A 20935-nucleotide genomic window follows, 5' to 3' on the forward strand; every position below is an offset into this window, starting at 1 on the left:
ATTCAGACAGATAGTGAGGTTAAGCTCAACAGCCTAGGTTATATGGTAATAACAATAAGCTTGTCGTCTGGAGGGTTAACAATCTAAGTATGCAGACTGAACATTAGAGAAAAAGGAGGGTCACAAGGAAAGCCAACATTTTGTCCCTAGCCTTCCAAGGTCAATTAAGACTCAGGATACATAAGAACTTGATCTGTAACATCATGTAACTCAGTTGTGTCCCAAATTTTCTGATCAAGGAGATCATGGGACCAGGGAGGAAAGTAATCGATAATGTAGAGTGTACCTAAGGAGAGTCACATGGAGAGAAAACATTCTCTCAGGCTTTCACAGAGAGCAAATTGGCCAAGCAATGGCCATGACTCATCCACATGGCTGACACTGACAAAGGATCTACAAACTAGATACAGGTTCTCAGGATAAATACTGAGTTGATTTGAGTGATCTTATCAGATCCAAAAGCTACAAGTCTTGCTACATAGTTCTTGCTTTATCTTTGTCTTAACCATCCAGTAGAAAAGTATAAAAATGAAATACAAGAAATAAAACCATGTTATTATGTTGAGTTGTATGGGACTGAGGTCAACAACTTCTGACATTGCCAGTCAAGTGGAAGATCCAATACTATTATTGACTACTAGACTATTTTGGAATATTTTGCTGAGTTCACACACCTATAATATTTAAATGATGGAATTAAACAAAAAAAGGAATATAGATGAATAACCATTTTGTATCTGTGTATTCAAAATAGCATAGATATATAAATACATTCTCTTAATTCAAGGAATAGAGGGATTTGTTCTAAAAATGTTTGTAGATAGGATATCATGACTGCATCTTGTACAACAAATAACCACTAGGAAGGCAGTATGAAATGCGATAATTATTGGAACTGTCCTACCAATTTGATTTGAAATTGTCTCATTGCTATCTATTTTACAATAAAATTATGGAAAAAATAAAAAATAACGTCCCTTCCCACCCTCTAAAAAACCCTCAAGAAAAAAAAGTCACAAGACTGTCCTGCTACAATGCTGTGTATCGTTAGATTACTAAATTTCTGTGTAAAAATATGTAATTGTTTATTCATTTTTTAAATTTTTTTCTTCATATTCTGTAGGGACTTAAAGTTTAACATATCAATACTTGATCGAAAATATCTGTTCCATGATATGTCTAAGATGTTTAATATTCTGGCAGATAGTTAGGTTAAACCCAACTGCATATGTTGTAAGGTAATAATAAGCTTCTCTTCTGGATGTTTAACAACCTAAGTATGCAGACTGAAAATCAGAGAAAAAGATGGGCTGTAAGATCAGCCCACATTTTGGTCCTAGCCTTTCAAGGTCAATGAAGACTCAGGACATAGGAGAACGTATACTGTCACATCCTGTAATTCAGTGGTGTCCCAAATTTTCTGATCAAGTAGATTATGGGGCCATAGAGGAATGTGATCCATGATATAGATTGTGCCTAAGGAGAGTCACATGGATAGAAAATATTCTATCAGGCTTTCACAGAGAGCAAATTGGTCAATCAATGGCTGTGATCATCCACATGGCTGACACTGATAAAGGATCTACAAAGTGTAGTACGGGGTTTCAGGATAAATCCTGAGGGACTTGATTGACCTCATCAGATACAAAAGTTACATTTCTTGTTATATAGGTCTTGCTTTATCTTGATCTTAACCATCTATCAGAAAGGTATAAAAACGAGATATAAGGGGTGAAACCATGTTGGTATGCTGGTTTGTAAAGGGCTCAGGTCAACAGCTTCTGCTATTACCAGTCCTGTGGATGACCCACTACTACTATGGACTATATTGGAATATTTTGCTGAATTCACACACCTTCAATATTTAAATGACAGTGGAATGCCCTTCTCTGACAAAACTAAACAAAAATGGGCTACAAATGAATGACCATATTGTATCTATATATTCAAAATAGTTAGGCTAGATATACAGCTACATTCTCTTAATTTAATGAATAAGAAGATTTGTTCTAATACTGTTTATGGATGGTATGTCATGTCTGCATCTTGTACCATGAGTAGCCACTGAGACAACAAGGTGCAATGCATTTATTATTGAAACTGTCCTACTGATAAGTTTTGAAACTGTCTCATTGCTCTTTGTTTCTCTATAAAATTATGGAAAAAAAATAAATAAATCGTTCTACTGACTTTTGGAAATTTGTATTATGTTTTGAGTGATACTGATGTTATCCACTCAAGTAAATATACTTCTCTTGCCTTAACTGACAGTTCTTGTGAAAACAACTCTGAAAATCTGGAGAGAAAAGAAGCAAGAGGGAAGACAAAAGAGGCATTTCTAATTTCTCACAATTTAAGTCACTGGTAGATTTTTATTTTTAGTCTACTTAAAAGAAAAAACACTAAATTAAACCTAACTGGAGAAAAGTTTTTATGTATATAAAGGAGACACTTCCCTCCACAATAATTATCAGGCAAACTCATGCATCGAGGAGCCCGACAGGACAGACACAGAAAGCATGCAGCAGTATACCGGGCCCCGTGTTCTGGGTTCTGGGAGCAGTAGATTCTCTTATTTGCCAGTGACCCAAGAATAAGAATAAAAACATTTATACCTCACATACATGCTGTTAGGATAGATATACAGCTGCTTTCTCTTAGTTCTTTCAGATTGGGTTTCCCCCCTATTTTTTTTTTCTATCTGTAGTTGATTCTTTACTTCAGATGCTATAAGTTCTAAGAATTATTTTCTTATTTCAGAAAATTCTGCTCTGAGTTCCTCTATAACTTTCTACTGTTGCTTATTTACTATCAATGCTATTAATTTATACATTTGAGCTGAGCTAGTGTCCTCTGCACTTGTTCTGGGTGTACACTGGGTTTCCTCCATATGTTTCTGCATTTGATTCTTTACTGTAGATGTTATTAATTCAGGGATTTTTTTTTCATTTCCAATCTGAGTTCCTCTATACCTTTCTGCAGCTGTTTCTTTATTTCAGAAGCCATTGGTTCATTGATTTCAGCTGTGTGATTCCAAATTTGTTCTGTGTTAGTGTCCTCTGTGCTTGTTATGGGTGGGCTTGGGGTCTGAAATTGCATTTTGTTCCTTCTCGTTGTCATTTTGTGTAACACTGACTTCTGATCTTTATTGTAGAGCTTTGGTGCAGTTATAACCTTAGCATCTACTGAAGTTCAGGTGCAGATCTACAAAGTTTGGATTTATCCAGTTGTGTCTGCCTTGGGTCTGGCTGCTGTGCTCAGCTCCTTCCTGCTGCTGCCCTTGGGGGTGAACCTGTTGTGCCCCTCTAGCAAGATGTTCTACTCCTGGACTAGCTGGGTGGTTCTGTCCCTTACACTCTCTGCAGGGATTGCAGCTGCAGGGTTTCACCTCAGACCTGTATGCTGAGTCTGGAGAGGACAAGGTAGAGTAGCGGGGATAGGAAGCTCTCCCACACACTCACTGGGCCTGAGCTAGGACTGGATCTGCGGGTTCCTGGAACACAGCAGAAATTCCTACTTGGAGGGCAGGATGGGGGAGGTACTGCAGAGTGGTGGGGGCATCCCAAGGGGGTGGAAGAGGGTCTCAGGCACACTGCGCCTGGGCTGAGACCGGCAGGTCCCGCTGGCACAGGGTAGCCAGAAGCTCTCCCACATACTCACTGGGCCTGGGCTAGGACTGGATCTGGGGGTTTCCAGAAGGCTCTTAGTTCAATAAGAAGGAAGAAAGGTTTGTACTAATATTCTTTAGATAAGATATCATGTCTACATCTTGGCCTCTGAATAACTACTATAAAGACAATATGCAGTGTATTAATTATTATAACTGTCTTACTAACCTGTTTTGAAACTGTTTCATTGCTATTTTATCATTTTTTCTCATTAAAATGAATAAAACTATTTTAAAAATTTAGCAGTTAGTTAGTATTATTAATCTGATATCCCCACCTTCAGCATTGGGTTTAGTGCTCAAAATTAAGCTCACAACAGTTTTTGTTCTTTCTCAATCACTTGTGATGGATTCCTGCCTCTTTTGTCAAAGGATATACACTAAAGGTTTGGGGTTTCTGATTTGTCATAGGTTTGGGGAAGTGTGGAAGGGGAGAAACATCAGAATCACATACTTGTTGGCATCCAGTAAACTCTTGGTGTGTGCATGTCAGCAGGAGGCAACTGTCATGTTGGGTCATTGTTACGATTCAGATCTAAACGTCCATCCCATTCTCATCTGTATGGAAGGTGTTTGGATCATAAGGGCTCTGGACTTTATAAGTGGATTCCTGCATGGATGAGCTCCATAGCTGAATGTGCTGCCAGGAAGTGGCCCTACTTGGATGTGGGCTGGTGAGGGCAAGACCAGGAAGGATACGGCCCTCTCCCCGGCTCCTCCTGCTGTCATTGGTTCCTGGCTGTCATGGATTAAGCAACTTTTTCTCCATCATGTTCCTCTGCCATCCTTTTACTCTCTTGGAACCACAGCTGACAGTGAACTGAAGCTATGTGCCAAAATAAACTCCTTTAAAGTGTGGGGGTCAGGCATTGTGCGAAGCAATGAGGAAGTGACTAAAACAGTCATTTTTGATACTAACATATGAACACTTTTCTAAAATGCACTAACACTATGAGGGGTACATCTTGAGAATTTAAACTCATGTTCCAGGAAATTGTCAGCAAAGGGTCATGTTAATAATTACTTAAAGCAGGATTTGAAAATCAGTGGGCCACAGGCCAAGGCCAACCTGCTGTGTTTTGTTTGAACACTACAGTGCTTTGCTTGGTATTTGCTTTTAATTGATTTTTGAGGTCATCGAGAAAGGGCAGAAGCTCTTGCTTCCATTTTTCCCCAGAAATCCTTTTTGTCCTCAGGTTACTGCCTCCTTTTAGGTGGCTACATCACCTGCCTGATCCCAAGGTCATCCAATCTGTAGCACTGCACTGAAGAACTCATTTCAACAGCAGAAGAAAATTACAATTTGAAAGAAGAGTCAGACCGCTTACCGTTCTGTAAATGTTTGTCTCTAATGCTTCTTTTCATAGGAGGTGCTAAAAGAGGAGACTGGAAGACTAAATGAATTCTTTCAAGATATAAATACTTGTCATCTTCCACTGAACCCTGCACTACGTATAAAAGGAGTTGCCTGTGATGTAAGTCTGCTTACTCAGTCCATCAGTCAAGTATTTCTGCTTTGCACTGTTTGGTTCACTGTACATGTCTGAAGTGGCTTAAGCTTATAAGTTGGCATTGCAATTACATTAAGACAAAAGTAGTTGATTCTCATCCAAACTATGTTTTCTATTTGATTAACAATATCCAATTGGGATCACATTAGTCTCACTGTGTGATGCATTGGTTTGGAAAAAAGTATTCATCAGTTCATTAGAAAAAGAAATAATACATTTCCCATCACACTGATTTTTTTTTTTTTTACTTATTCAAAATGATTGGTTTGGTGACCCCCTTCATAGAGCATTTTCTATTTTCCACTGAGCCAAAAAGAGATGGACCAGGTGGGAAAGTTGATAATAATTTCATGCTTTATTTAGATCAAGTGTATAACAATGTCTCTACACTTGTAGCATCATTAGCTACATCATCTTCGTTTTGATTTGATTTGAAATTTATTGATACTCCCACGTCCGTGTGTCGGATAATTTATTTTGTGACTTGACTCATGCATGGTAGGTCCTCCTGATTGGTCAGGCACAACTTCTTGAGCCTTCTCTTCCTCACCTGCTGTCACATGGTCCCTTCTCGTTCTCCATTCTTTGACTTAGACTCATTCTTTTTTCTTTGATCCTATTAAGCTCTGTTATCTTCTTTCTCAAACCCGTTCAAGTAGGGAGACACTAATAGGGAAAATGATTGATTTGTGAGATTTAATAGTGAAGAGGTTAAGCTATCATGCATTCACCCCCCAAAAAATAATACTTAAGTGAAATTACAAGATAGTCAGAAGAACAAACAATAATTAGAGGAAAATTAGATTATCAGTCTTATAAATTAAAAAGTTTTGCTAAAAATGTGATACCATTATTCTGACATCTTTTTTGCTAACAAGATGCTCTAAAAAAATTCCTGATATGATTTATAAGCATATTTTTAAATAACAAAATAAAAATTAGGACATTAAATTCCATAAGTGAGCTATACCTAGCTAGGCTAAAATCCAAATCAGCACTAATTTTGAGTACTAGGATAGAAGCCAGTGCCTCATACATGCTAGGCAAATGTTCTAGTATTGAGCTACCTTTGAGTCCAAGCTATCACTGATTCTTTCAAAGTTATATACTGTTTTAACCATTCATAGTCTTCACCAACTACGACTAGAGACAGAAAATCAACATTTCAAAGATGTAGTGTCTTACTGCAGAAGAATTAGTTCACTGAATCCATTTGGGCTTTATTTATTTTGTTCTCTTGATTTTTTTGAGGATTTTTTTTAAGGAATAGAGTGATTTTTTTCAATTAAAATTGCATTTTAGTATTGCCCTGTATGCGCCCGGGGGTTGGATGCTGGTACCATGAGGACATCCTTGGGGGCACCAGGGGAGCTGCCAGGACCTCAGCCTACTGCTGAGACTGTATAAAAGGAGCCTGTAGGTAAACAATGCACAGGACGACATGGCCAGGTGGCAGCATCCTGTATGTGGTTCATTTCAGTCTATCCTCCGTTTTGCTTGTACAAAGACATGAGAAACCCCATCATTTCAACAAATGTGGCAAAGTTGCCAGTTTCCACAGAAAATTTACTATCAAATTATCCACACGGGGAAAGCCTTCAGAGTATAATGCATATTCAATACCTAGAGTACACATCTTATTCAACACCTGAGCCACTCTAGGGGAAAAGCATATAAATGTCAGTAGTTTGGGGGAAAAAAAAAATTTCAATCAGAATGCTTAACTTGTTCACTATGAGCAAATTCATACCAGAGAAAGATCTTTTGAACGTAGTGTGGCAAGACCTTCTATCAGAGTAAATGTCTTAACCCATGTCAGAGATTTCACACAGGCCGAAAGCTCTATAAATGGAATAAGCTTTGAAACTGCACTCAAAATTCACCTCATTTTACCCTGGAGCATTCACACTGCCAGAAAACCTGATAAATGCAGAATTTTGGCTAGCATGCCAGTCTCAATGTACATCAGAGAACCCATTATGGGGAGACCCTTATCCATGCAAAGATGTAGGAAAACCACTAAAATTACGGTAGCCATTCCAGCTCACAGCTTATTTTAGACTAGAGAGTTCACACCAGAGAGAAATCCTCCAAGAACAGCCAGTGTGGAAGAGGCTTTAATTTGAGTTTCTGCACATTAAATCCTCTACCCTGTCAGAATTGCTCAAGCCTGGCTCAATCCATTCCTAAATTATGCCTCACAAAATTAGAGAGCAAAGGTCTTAGCTTTCAGTTAAGTTTTCTTTATAGGAAGAATTCTCAACTTCGTTTCCTTGGAAACCATTGAAAACAGTTTATCATTCCTTGGTTCCTTTCAAGTCTCTAAGTGGTAGACCAGGTGCAATAGTTGAGAGTAACTTAATACAATCCTTCTTGGCCATGGAAAAACCAGGGACCAGACATTGCATTTCTTTTTTCAACAGTTTTATGTCTATGGGAACAATCCATGCTTCTCAAGGACAGAAGGCATTTCTTTGTTTTCTTGTTTCAGTTTTTAATATTCTAGTTTTTCTTCCTCACTATTTACATAAACTCATTTTGCAAGACTGTCTCACTTCTTCCTACCTTTGGGCTCTGGTCACTTGTCAACATCTACTCTTATTTGCTTTTCCCACCTCAAAATTGTTTCTTCTCCCTATTTGCTGATTCAAATTCTTTATAATCTTCAAGATCAAGTTCACCTCTGCAAGACTTTTCTCTTCAAATGCTTCTTCCTCTATCTTTGATAAACACCCTAGTGAATTGTTTTCAACATAATACACATGTAAATATTTTTGTACCATTTTGTGCGTTTCATGAAGGTAAATGTAGTAGGGTTTTTTCTATTAGCATATAGATAGTGGTTTACACATCTTAGTTGAATATATAATATTGTTGATATGGCTCTCAAAAAATACATTTCAAGTGAAAGACAAGAAATGAAACACTGAAGGCAGAGCAGTTCTGAATGATAGGATGTACAGAGTTTGAAAAGCACTAATCTTGATTCATTTCTTCTCTACAATAGGATTTCTTAATTCTATACAATGTCAATATCATACATTACCTGATTAACTGATTTCTACTGCAGAAATTCGTGCTCCACAAGCAGTCTTACCCATGAAACTATAAAAGTCAGTTTGACTCAGTAAGCAAGGGTTTGTATTTGATTAATGATTAGATTAGCTTTCTATTGACAAGTAAGTTAAAAAATATCTTTTTTGTCCTCAGTTTATACCAATTCCACGCATCTCAGAGATAGTATTGAAAATGACTTTTTCTTGGTGCCAGAGATTGAACTCAGGACCTTGTACTTGCCAGGCAGGTGCTTATGCTGCTGAACTATCTTCCAGGCCCTAAACTGATCTTTCAACATGTATTGTTGTCATATTTTACTAAATTGATAACTTGAAAGCATCAAATTCCTTTCTTTTCTTTAACATTAATTTAACTCCTTACTGTCCATATGAACTCTGCAGAAACCCTAACACATACAGCTTTCCAGCACTCAGATAGTTGCAGGATAGTAAACGTCAGGAAAAGTAGCCAATGCCATCAAATTGTGAAGATCCAAATACAAAATGTAATTGAAATAAGACAAAGAAATAGATATTGTATGTTTATTCCTAAAGACACTTTTTAGTAAGCAAAAAAGGAAGAAGAAATTCATTAATTTTTCAGATTACCTGCTTAGTGTCATACAGGAAAAAATGTATTTGTATCCATTAGCCCCTGTGTTTGTTACCAAAATATATGAGGTAGGAGTTGTTATCTCTGTTTTACAGTGAGAAATTTGCATGCTAAGTTACTTCCCTGCGGTCTTATGGCTGATAAGTTAGAGAGTCCACATTTGAATTCAGGTCTTTTTTCTTAAAAAAAAAAAAAAAAAAAAAAATTGTATCAGTAGTTCCTACAAGTGAGCTGTAGGGCAGCAATAATGGAAAGGAAATAACATTTTTAACTTTATTAACCAACTAGCATAAAATTAATGCCTACACATTGCTTATCTTATTTAGACCTTAAACTTAGCACTAGTGCTTATTGAGGAAAATAATACAGTTAAAGACTTGCAACCCAATGCCTAGCTATGATAAATTATCCACAATAAGACATTGATACTCAGTAAAAATACATAGAATGGAACAACAATAATTAAAAACAGGCATTGCAATGTAGTACTGAAAGGGCCAAACTAATAACCTGGCTGGTTCCTGAGTAACTTATAGGCAGGTAGCTCATACAGTGTGGATACACTGCACTAAAGAATTATTCATGTACTGAGGAAGATGTGTGGGGTCATGCAAAATCACATCACACTATGCAGAGTGTGACTTTGCATGACCCCACACATCTTCCTCAGTACATGAATAATTAAACGTTATGAATTATTTATTTCTGGAAGTTTTTATTTAATAGTTTTTAATCACAATCAACTGAAGGTCACTGAAACTGCAGAAATAAACTAATGGAGAAAAATAGGCTGCTGTAAAGGCTTTGACTCATATGCTGAAATTTGTTTGTCTGCATTTAATAAACATGGTTCATTGTTCCAAAGTATTCATATGTTTGTTTACATAAATTCTGAAAAGAACCATGATTTCACAAAAGGTACTCTTTTTGCTTCATTTTATTCACCATTTTTGTCTTCTCTTTCTACAGGAATGCTCCTATTTCACATCCAATGCCTTGCCATTGAAGATTACCTTCATCAATGCTAATCCTATGGGCACAAACATCAGCATTATTTTTAAGGTACAGTAGCTCTCATAAAACATCAAGTTGATTCCATAAGGAGAAGTATTGATTTATTAACAAAAGGAAACGATTGCAGCTATTTTCTTCTGGAATGGCACAGAGATTTTCCAGTTGTTCCAGATTTTGCCTTTTTATAGAATTATAGTGCATGCCAGACTATAAATCAAACATTATTGGCTCAAAGCCAGGAAATCTGTGATACAAAACTTAACAATATGTTTTCACAAATCAAAATATATGATAACTTTTGATTGTCACCGAAAGTAGAATGTGGCTTAAAACTCCAGAAGTAGAATTTTCCTTTGGTCCAAATACTGAATTAGGATTAAAATTAGCTGAAATTTAAATGACATAAGTTAATTTAACATCAATTTTTTAATCTACAAGTGCTTGCTTATTTTAGTTAATTGGATGTTTTCCCTTGCAAATAAAAAATAAACAGAACCAGTTCAGTCTTCATCATGAATCCATGAAAAATGCCTATGAGAATACAGTGACATTATATATTATAGACATAAAAGAAACAGGAATTATTAAAAGAACTGTAATAAAATTAAGAAGTTGCCAATCATCTCTTTATTTTCTCAATTATTTAATAAGATCTCAAAGTGAATCTCTGTAAACTTCGATTCTATTTTTGAGGATGAGGATTAATATATCCACTTTTACTTTGGTGTAACCAAAAGCCTTGCCTTATGCTTTACTACTATATTTCGTGTGTGTGTGTGTGTGTGTGTGTGTGTGTGTGTGTGTGTGTGTGTATTTAGTACAGGGTCTACAGGGTCTATAGGGTCTCACTGCTAGATCGGACTTGTAGTGATCCACCTGTGTTCAGCCTCCCAAGAGCTGGGATTAGAGGTGCGTGCCACCACGCTAGTCTCAATCACCACCATCTCAGCTCACCCAGAGGGCGGGGCCGGCAAGGCAGGCCGGGGGATAGAACTCCAGGCCCCTGCACCAGCTTGCAGGACTTCAATCAGCTGAGCTGTTTGGCTGGCCCCTTATTACTATATTTCATGAAGGGAGAAAAAAAAAAACCACAAAATCTTACCTAGGCAGAGTTTTTCATGCTTCATTTATGAAATGTTTTTAAAACCAAACTGCTTATTTGTTTAAAAGTATAGAACAATCCTTCTTGCTTGGAATATTGCATTTTTTCCATCACCTCTGGTAGCTAAAGTACTTCTTTATCTTTTCTTATTTTTATCAAAGACAGTTTTCTCTGAAAACTGCCTCCAAAACAGGAGAAATCACTGACTCACAGTGTCTGCTGAGTCATATGTATGCTATATATATACTTCTAGTGAAGAACTTCTGGTGTTCTAACTGCATATCAGTGGATAAGTTGTTATCACACCAGATAATCTTCACATAGGAAGAGATCCTTGTTGGTTGAGGACATCTGTTCAGCTTCTCTTCTCTCTCCTTTTGGTCTAAGATATTTTATATGGATGCTATTGAAAGACTACCAGGAACAACACTGCAAGTAGTGCTTCTAATTCCAGGGTTGCAAGTTCTGCCATTACTTAAGAGGAAGTTTTTATTTTCTTTGATTGTCTGTTTGAAACATAAGGTATTCTTAGTTCTATTACAAGTGAAACCATCCTAAGTCAGGCTGGAAATTTACCCAAGAAATGACATATCATATTTGAATGGTTTGAATGGAATTCAAGAAGAAACCAGAGTTTATGATTTTGTTTTGAACAGGCTGGAGACGATCTTCGCCAAGATATGCTTGTTCTACAGATTATCCAAGTAATAGACAACATTTGGCTACAGGAGGGCCTCAATATGCAAATGGTCATTTACAGATGTCTATCTACGGGGAAAAACCAAGGTCAGTATTGATTTTTAAATGTATTTTTAATATTATTATTATTATTATTAATGTATTTGGTACAGGGTCTAGCTACGCACCTCAGACTCAGAGTGATCCTCCCATTTTCAGCCTCCCCAGCACTGAGATTATAAGCATGCACCATTGCACCCGGACTCAGTCGCTGCCTCAGCATGCCCATGGGGAGGCTGGCACCAGGGACCGAAAACCGGTCTGCTGCTCTTGCCTAAGCAGCACTTAGATTGCTGAACTATCTCACCAGCCCTGGTCAGTATAGATTTAAAAGTGAATTGACTTGTGTTACTTATCCCGCACATTCACTGGTAAACTTCCTACTGTGTGAATTTCATAGTATAAATTCAAAAGTCCAAAACACTACACCAATTTTTTTCTTCAAAAAAAAAATTCCAAACAGAGAAGGAAGTAAATGTATATAAATCTTAAGCTTTTAGATATTAAATAGGGCATTCGCAATCCAAACATTAACTGTATTGTTCTTTCATGTGTGTTCCTAAGTAGTTACATTAATCACTGTTTTGTTCTCATTTTTGAAAATAATATAGATGCTTCTCAATTTACAGTGGGTTACATCTCGATAAGCCCATCACCAGTTGAAAATATGAGTCAAAATGCATTTATCTAACCGACCAAACATGGAAGCACAGCAGCAGAGTACAGTGACTAGGAGCATCGAACACCTTTATGATCCTGTGGTTCACACGAGAACACCACCTGTAATATTGTTAGCCAAGGAAGAGATCAGACTGTAACATTCCAAGTGCACTTTCTGGGACTACCTATGGCTTTCGTGTCATTGCGTATTTGAAAACTCTAAGTCAAACCGTTGCTAAGTTGGGAACCACCTGTAATGGAAATGCTCAACCACTTAAAATATACAGTTGTTGGCTAGTAACAGAAATTTTACATATTCTCAAATGTGTCAAATGTTATGAAAATTCTAAACGCTTTGTAGACCTGCCTTTAATTTCTAGAAGACTGCTGAGTAGGTATACTGCAGGAAAAGATGTCCACACTCTGCCCTTTCTGGGTTCTTACTGGTAGACTCAGTGCCCCCGCTCATTGTGAGTTGAAAAGTTAGGTGCAATCTTGAAGCACCTCCCAGCTAGTTCAAATTGCAACTTGGTATGTCACAATAACTCCTCTGTAAAATGCCATCTGATTATTTTTGTTCTGATAGTCAGGCTTTTAATCCCATGCCAAGTGTCTCACGTGTAGGCCCTTTCTAAAGCTCCCCATGAAAATGTGTTTTATTATTGCTACCAGGCACTTCTTACTCAATGTCTTCTGCCTTTCTTTTTCTCTTCCACAATCCTGATTCTCTCATAGTCTAATTTGCTGAAAAAGTAAGAATAAAGTGCAATGAGCCAGGCTGAACTTGACTTAACGTAGGTTACCTTTTCCTCCAAAACTGAATAAATCCCTGATCCCAACCTTTCAATTCCATCCACTTCTGTGTATAATCACAGAGTGTAACTCAGTTAAAAATTTTTATTTAATAAAAGAACTTAATGAAAATAACTGTAGGTTTATCCAAAGCTGCAGATTTTATAAGAGAATTTATTTTTCTCTACCAAAAACCTTCTATGGTATGTAAGATTTTAGAGGGCCTTATTACACTGACAGAGCACTTCAGTGTAAAGATCATTAAATGGCATTTCTAAAAGACTAGGGTTGCATTTTTAATCATGTTCCAAGACTTACTAGATATATACTGTTTAAAAAAAAAGTTTCAACTTTTTAAAACTCAACCATCTCTGTATTCATAGCTCTGCTTGTATCTCTGGCTCCTCTGGGTATTTAAATTGGCAACTCTTATAATTGTACTGGCATAAAAATCAGGCACTCTAGATTTTAATTTATTTCAATGATTTTATTTATCACAATATGCATTGAGGGTTGTTTGGGGACTTCCATCCTAGGAGAGTTTTAAGTATTTATGTTGAGTTGTTTTTCTGTGTAGACTAAAAACCAGAATGATTAAGAATATTAAATGTTAATAATTTTAGGAGTACAGTAAAAAAAAGGTTTGATAGATGCAGATCCATTGTGAAAAAGATCTTACTTATGTTCAACCAATATAGGCTACCTTATAAAAATAGATTTTTGTAGTTTATCTTTAATATTGACTGAGAATCAAGAGGCAAGTGACTTCATAGCTGTGTACTGCAGAGTTTTCTGTTCATTTCCAGAAATGTTACATTTACCTGTGAAGCTCTTGCTAACCTTAACATTGATTTTTATAATATATTTGGAATGTTTGTTATGGAAAATATATTTGGCTCACTGCAGGCAGGAATGTGTTTGCTATATAAACTTCAGTGTTTTCCATTAAACTCAGAAGCATGACAAATGGCTCAGTCTTCTATTGACTTGAGCTGTCTCTATAAGACCAGGGAGGCTGGCTCTCCTTTATGGTCTTAGAAGAAAAATATTCAGAGCTACTTCTGGTAGATATGGTTAAAATCCAACAAGTAGTTGCATCAATCCCCAAGATTTAGGAAGAAACTCATCTAGGTAAGTCTTCTGCAGACCAAAAAAAAAAAAAAAAAAGATTTGGAAAGGAATTTTTTTTAATAATTACAAAATATAGGTTTAATTACACTTAACAAAAAGTACCAAGAAAATAAACAACTACTCAGGTAAGACTTGCTACTTTGTATAATCTATCTTTTTTCTAAATTCTATAAACATAGTTGAAGTTGTAGAACATATACAGACACTTAGAAAAGGACTGACCAGTAGTTCTTGGAAATGGTCCCGTATGATAGTATGCTTTGAAAGATGCTAAACCTTTCTCTTACAATTAGATTTTAACAAATTACTTTGCCAGTAATAAAAATGTATAATGTGTAAATAACTTAAGCTCTAAAACATAAAAGAAAAACTGATCAGCTAATTACTGAACACTACAAAAATGAGGTTTGCTTATTTTTTTAAATGCAAAAATAGGGTCAGGCAAATAGCTGAGCAGATTAAAGCACTTGCAAGCAGGTGCAGGGGCCAAGGGTTTGATCCCCAGGCCTACCATGCCAGTCCTGTCCAGAGCACACTAAGATGACAATTGAGACTGGGCGTGGGGGCGAGTACCTATAATCTTAGCTCTTGGGAGGCTGTAAACACACAGATCACTATGAATCCAATCTAGTAGTGAGACCCTGAACACCCTGTAGACCCTTCCTTAAAATACAAAAAAAAAAAAGTAACTTTTTACAAAGGAAGCTTGATGTTCAGTATGAAAAACAGGCATATTTGTAATAACTTTCACCCATGAAAGGCTGGACTACACCACAAACATCATATTGTTACCAGTTTCAAAAATAAGATTACACTGATAACTTGATGTGTAATAGTTTGAAAAAATGATTCCTATATGACGGCTAGGGCTAAAAGTATGAACTTAAATTTTATTTAAATAAGGAGTTTTAAAATGCAAAAATAGGGTAGGGCAAATAGCTCAGCAGATTAAAGCACCTGCAAGCAGGTGCAGGGGTTTCAAAAGGTTTCATCTTTTGTTCAGCCCAAAATGTTTTTTTTCACATTGTGTCTGACAAATGATCCTTGAGTTTGTAGATCATAGGGGGGAAAATGTAGGTCACTTGCAAAAGCCTAACAGTAATTTATTAAATATTTATCCATACTACGGAGTCTAATCAGATTCTTAGTTTTGCAAGGCATTAGTGAATCTCTGAGAATTAGGGGACTACAGTGTGACTTCCACCAACTAATCTAGCTGTCAAATGTTCAGTCAGGTTCTACATAGTCCTTTGTGAACTATTTTTTGTTGTCTTGTTTGCAGAAAAGGGCATTCACTTTTTGTGTACATACATGTATATTTCCTTATGTAATATAAAGCAGATGGTCATCAGCAGAACTTTAGTTCTACTTTCAAGTTAATTCAATTGCTGGACCTCATGGAAAGGAAAATTGTAATAAGCCAAGTAGCGTTGAAAACTACTGTTGTTGCTAAAATCAAGATGTATTTCCTAAGTGCCCCTTGTCTTAGCTACTCTTGTCTCATTGCTGAGACAAATACCCGACACTCAAGCTTAGGGAAGGAAAGGTTTATTTAGCTCACAGTTACTGGAAATCTCATAGTTTGAAGAACCCTGAATTACATAGCAGGACCTCGAAACACTGTCATCCGGCGCTACAGGGTCTGAAGAGAGGCTGGGGAGCCACCGTGTCCAGCATGATCTGCTCCATACCCCCAAGAGAGGCCACCAGGCCTTAGGGCCGGGGAGGGGGAGCGCATGCTGTCAGTTTAGTGGTTTGAGCCTTTCTGGCCCCGCCCTGGTCATCTGGCCACGCCCCTCAAACACCGCCCTGGTCATCTGGCCGCAACTGCCCCATGATTTACATGAGGCTTTTGAGGGGACAACTAGATACAAACTATAACACCCCTCATGCTGTGAAGAAAGAACTGTTTCCATCATTTCCTTTTTGCCAACCAGGGTTGGTGCAGATGGTACCTGATGCTGTAACCCTCGCAAAGATCCATCGCCATTCTGGACTCATCGGACCGCTGAAAGAAAATACAATCAGAAAGTGGTTCCGTCAGCACAACCACCTAAAGGCAGATTATGAAAAGGTTTGTCCTGCCAGAACTAATTCTAAATATGCTCTACTTCATTCGTTACTCTGATTCATGGGAAAGTAAATTAAGTACACCTTGAGTTCCAATTTCACTTAGTCATCAGACTAGTAATAATGACTGTTTAAATGGCATATTAAGTGTGTAGAGGTTTCTGCATTCCAATTTCCTTCTGGGGGAAGCTCTAGGATATCAATAATGGATCTCTTTGCTCGAATGCCTCCCTTCCAGTCATCTTCCCAGAAGTGATGCCCCTTGAAGCTTCTTCAAGTAACTTCCACTTATCTGTACACAACTTCCGCTTTCTATAAATGACCCTTCTCTTTATTCATTAAATGATTTTTCAATCAGGTCCTACTTTTTCATATACCCTTCTTAAGTGGTTTGCATCATGAAACATAATTGTGTGTATTATATGAATGATACAAAATGTACTGCAACATGATTCTAGCATCCGACCAGCAGTGTGCCTTTGTGTAGTGTCAGCCCTGCACCTAACAGGAGGTCCTGGAAGAAGGGCACAAGTGTGGCTTGAGTGGAGACTCATCCTACTTGCCACACTGTGAACCAGAAGAGATGGATTACCCAGACCAGGAGGCTCTTGCTGCTGATTTACAGAAAAACGCAAAATTGATGAACATTAGATCTGCTGGGAACTGTCATATGCAGCAGAATTCCTTTATTATGAGAAGCTCTTGGGTTCTGGGCAAACAAGAATGATTGGTCATGCTAACTAGCACGGACTATGAGAGAGAGACCCAAGAGTTCATTCATTCCTTTGTTTTAGAGGCCAGATAACAAAGAATTAAATGACATTATCTTGAAATCTGCACTTTTAGCCAACTGTGGGAATAGCTCAATAACGACATGAGTTTTGCACAAATTCCTCCTTGGATGTGGCTGGAGGTGTGGTCATATAAATTTTCTCTTCACAACCACCATGTGCAGAACATGTTTAATCTTTACTTTGTAAATAAAGGAATTCTAGACAGACAAGTCAAGTAACTTGCTCAAGTACTTCAGAAATCCAGAACAAAGTTAGCTAAGAATCACAGTGTAGAGTTAAGTGGCAGATATCTGCTCCAGAGAATCAGTCCACTGTTGTGTGAGACCTGAACCTCAGAGCCACCAGTCACTCATGGGTACACCACTAGGCTGATAACAACTGATTTGTGATGTGACTACAGGACCACTGTGGAACTAAGGAATAATTTGTGAAAGGAACTTCTGATTATAAGAAATATAAGATGCAATCAATTTAGTGTTAATCCTTAATACACCACACAGTCATTCACTAATATATACTATAACAAAACAATTCAGATGACCTATTTTTTTTTTTTTTTGAGATGTGGATTGACTATGCAGTTCAGGCTGGCCTCAAATTCACAGTGATCCTCCTGCCTCAACATCCCCGAGTTGCTGGGATTACAGGCATGTGCCACCATGGCTTGGATAACCTATTTATAAGGATAAACATAGATATCAAAATTTCTCAATATAGATTTTTGTCCTCAAACGTCAAATATTCACAAGAAACTTTTGTTTCTTGGGGGCTGATCTTGAGCTCAGTATGAAGCCAGACTAGCCTGGAAGATTTCACTGCCTCAATCTCCATAGTGGGCATTGTAAAAATTAATTTACAAGGCATAGTAAAAATTCATATTTTAAATATTGCCTCTGGGGAGAGGAAGTATTAGGCTACATTTTTTTCTTCTTTTACTTTGTAAATAATCATTCGTTGTTACATGTTTAAGGCATCAAAAAAAAAAAAAATCACACCAGAAATCCTTTCTGATAAGCCATGAGAATTAACACCACATGAATGAAAAATATTTTCCCCCCTTTTAGTTTCAATGAGAAACAATACCTAAGAGCTCCACAGTTCATGGTTTTCTACCTTATACCAAGATGAGCCATATATTGAGGCCCATCTTTCCACTGCTGGTAAAAATTGTTCTTCATTATGTAATTTTGCTTTTCTCTTTTACTTTCCCTCATTACCCCTGATGCTAATCCATGGTCTTCCTTTTCCTTGTTATTTTCTTGTTCCTCTTTCTTCATTGATTAGGCCTTAAGGAACTTTTTTTATTCCTGTGCTGGCTGGTGTGTGGTAACCTTCATCCTGGGAGTCTGCGATCGTCACAATGACAACATCATGCTGACCAAGTCAGGCCACATGTTTCACATCGACTTTGGAAAATTCTTAGGTCATGCACAAACATTTGGAGGGATAAAAAGGTCAGTGTACAAATGTTTATTAAAGTCATTGGCAATATCCTCAGTAGCACACAACATCTAATGGCACAAAAACCCTGCAGATGACTTATTCTGGGTCTCGCAAATCTTTTGATGCCATATCAACATGATTTTTTAATTAATTTTATTGAGAAACAAATAGCAATGAGACAGTTTCAAAACTGATTAGTAGGACCTTTTCAATAATTAATGCATTGCATATTTTTGTCTTTGTAGTGGTTATTCATAGTACAAAAACAACAAAGAGAGGACAAGAACAAAAGTTAGGAAACAAGACAGGGGCAAAGCCATTCATTTATAGCACAAGATGGTTAAGGCAATGATCCTGAGAATCTTCAGCAGGTTTTTGAAACTAGCAGTTAATTGATAGGACTCTCACCCTGACTAACTATATATGCTGATACCTGTGAACTAAGAAACTGCACTGAAGATAGCAATGTGTAATACTAGGGTCTTTCTTGGAATGCCTGTCATTCTGGTCTTCTAAATACGTACTGCTTGTCATACCAATTACTGCCATGCTCTCTCAAGTAAATGTTTGTTCAACATGATTATTGTATATATCTAATAAGATTGAAGGAAAGATTTTTTTTTCAATAGATTGCTACTGGAACAGATTTGTTTTCTTTGAATTGTGGTAGACTAGATTGACCTCTTAGCACAGAATATTAATCCTATTGCAATCTGTATTGTTGGAAACAATGGTTTTTATACACTTTAAATGAACAATGAGGCATGAGTTGATGGTATCAATATATCTGGTACATTATCTATGAAAATATCACCACCTTGGTTCTAAATATCGTAAAACTGGCACTGTTCCCACACTGAATTAGCTTGTATTCCACAAATGTTCTGTGACTCTCCACCATTCTATGCACTGTGGCTGCAACAGTAAGGCAGATGAAAGCCTCTGTCTAGTAGGAGTGACAGACATTAAATCAGTTAATAAGCACAGAAATTATTTGAGTCAATAAAAAGTTTTATTAGAAGCTAAAGCAGAAAAATGGAATAGAAAGTGGCCCAGCAGAGATGATATTTTAACTAGGCCTCTAAGAGACTAAGACAGGACCATGTGACATGTGAGCAGTGACTGTGTGGAAAACCTCCAGAAGAACATTCCAGAAAGAAAGAAGAAACTTAGAAATCCTACCTTTATGCTTGGACCAGTTGCGAGGCTGCTGCAGACTTTCTGACTTCTCACAGTAGCATATCTCAGTTATGAATGTGAAGGATTTTACGTCCTGTGTATAAACAAACAATCCCTTCTTATCGGCTTTGCTTGTGAGATTTAGGAGGATTTACACCAATAGATTAAATCAAAGGGCAATTCAGCCCTGCATTACTTAATGATTCTGGAGAAAATTTGGCTAAGCTCTACAAAAGAAATAATGAGGAATTTCTTCAGCTTCCTAAAGCCAATTGGTTTTTCTTTTGAAATATTGCTTAATTATTATCTTCATCTCTTTATTTTAGCTCACAGAAATACAAATTAAAGTGGTTAACAAATCACGCATCCACAATTTTTCACTTAGTTCTCTGGTAACAATAATTTCTATATACTAATTTGTTATTTACAGAAGATACTACTGTAGTAAACTAAAAATTTCACTCAGTAATTTTTGATGCTATTTTTTTCTAACAGAATGGAAGAAATTAAAGAAGGCCTTTATTAGTGATATTTATTGCTTTTCTAAGTCACTGCTTCAATTCATATTTTAGACTATATATCCAGTCTATATAGATTTTCACTCTGGTGCTGTTAGCTTTACAATAAATAATTCTTGCAGTTTTCTAAACAGTTTTAAGGGCAGCGCATGCACTACTTAAGCTCAGCTACCTGGAGACAATATGTGTTTTTGAGGGGATCCTACACTACCCCATGCCTATAGGGTAACTGTTAGTAGATGGCTTCTCTCTACCTTAGTTTTCTCACCTGTAAAACCAATTTTTGGTTGCAGAATAAATGAAATGATGGGGCCAGCAAGGCAGTTCAGCGGTCTTAAGTGCCTTCTTAGGTAAGCTTAGGCAACAGCAGGGATCGCTGTTTGATCCCCAGCACCACATGCCACACCAGCCCTGTCCCCAAGGCAGGCTGAGCCAGCCACTCAAAAATAATAATAAATAAAATAAAATAAATGAAATGATGCATCTAAGAGAGAGACCTGCCTGAGGTGTTGGCCTCATAGATGTTTATTGTTATAAGAAATTAAGTGATAAGAAATGAGATTACATTCCAAGGAAAAAACTACTGCTTCTTTAGTTTAATATTGTCTAGATATTATGATCCCTTCTAAAATATGTACAATGAAATT

The 20935-nt window shown here is 37.0% G+C and overlaps 1 protein-coding gene across 1 annotated transcript in view; it reads left to right on the top strand.

Moving 5' to 3' along the window:
• Pik3c2g (phosphatidylinositol-4-phosphate 3-kinase catalytic subunit type 2 gamma) overlaps positions 1-20935 on the top strand; it is a 379694-nt gene that overhangs the window by 244869 nt on the left and 113890 nt on the right. The window contains exons 23-27 of the mRNA XM_004626203.2: positions 5035-5142; positions 9817-9909; positions 11620-11749; positions 16222-16358; positions 18433-18606. Coding sequence (XP_004626260.1) covers positions 5035-5142; positions 9817-9909; positions 11620-11749; positions 16222-16358; positions 18433-18606 — 642 coding nt within the window. The remainder of the gene's footprint in view (positions 1-5034; positions 5143-9816; positions 9910-11619; positions 11750-16221; positions 16359-18432; positions 18607-20935) is intronic.

Source organism: Octodon degus, unplaced genomic scaffold (genome assembly GCF_000260255.1).
Source record: "Octodon degus isolate 3935 unplaced genomic scaffold, OctDeg1.0 scaffold00012, whole genome shotgun sequence".
NCBI classification, from domain to species: Eukaryota; Metazoa; Chordata; class Mammalia; order Rodentia; family Octodontidae; genus Octodon; species Octodon degus.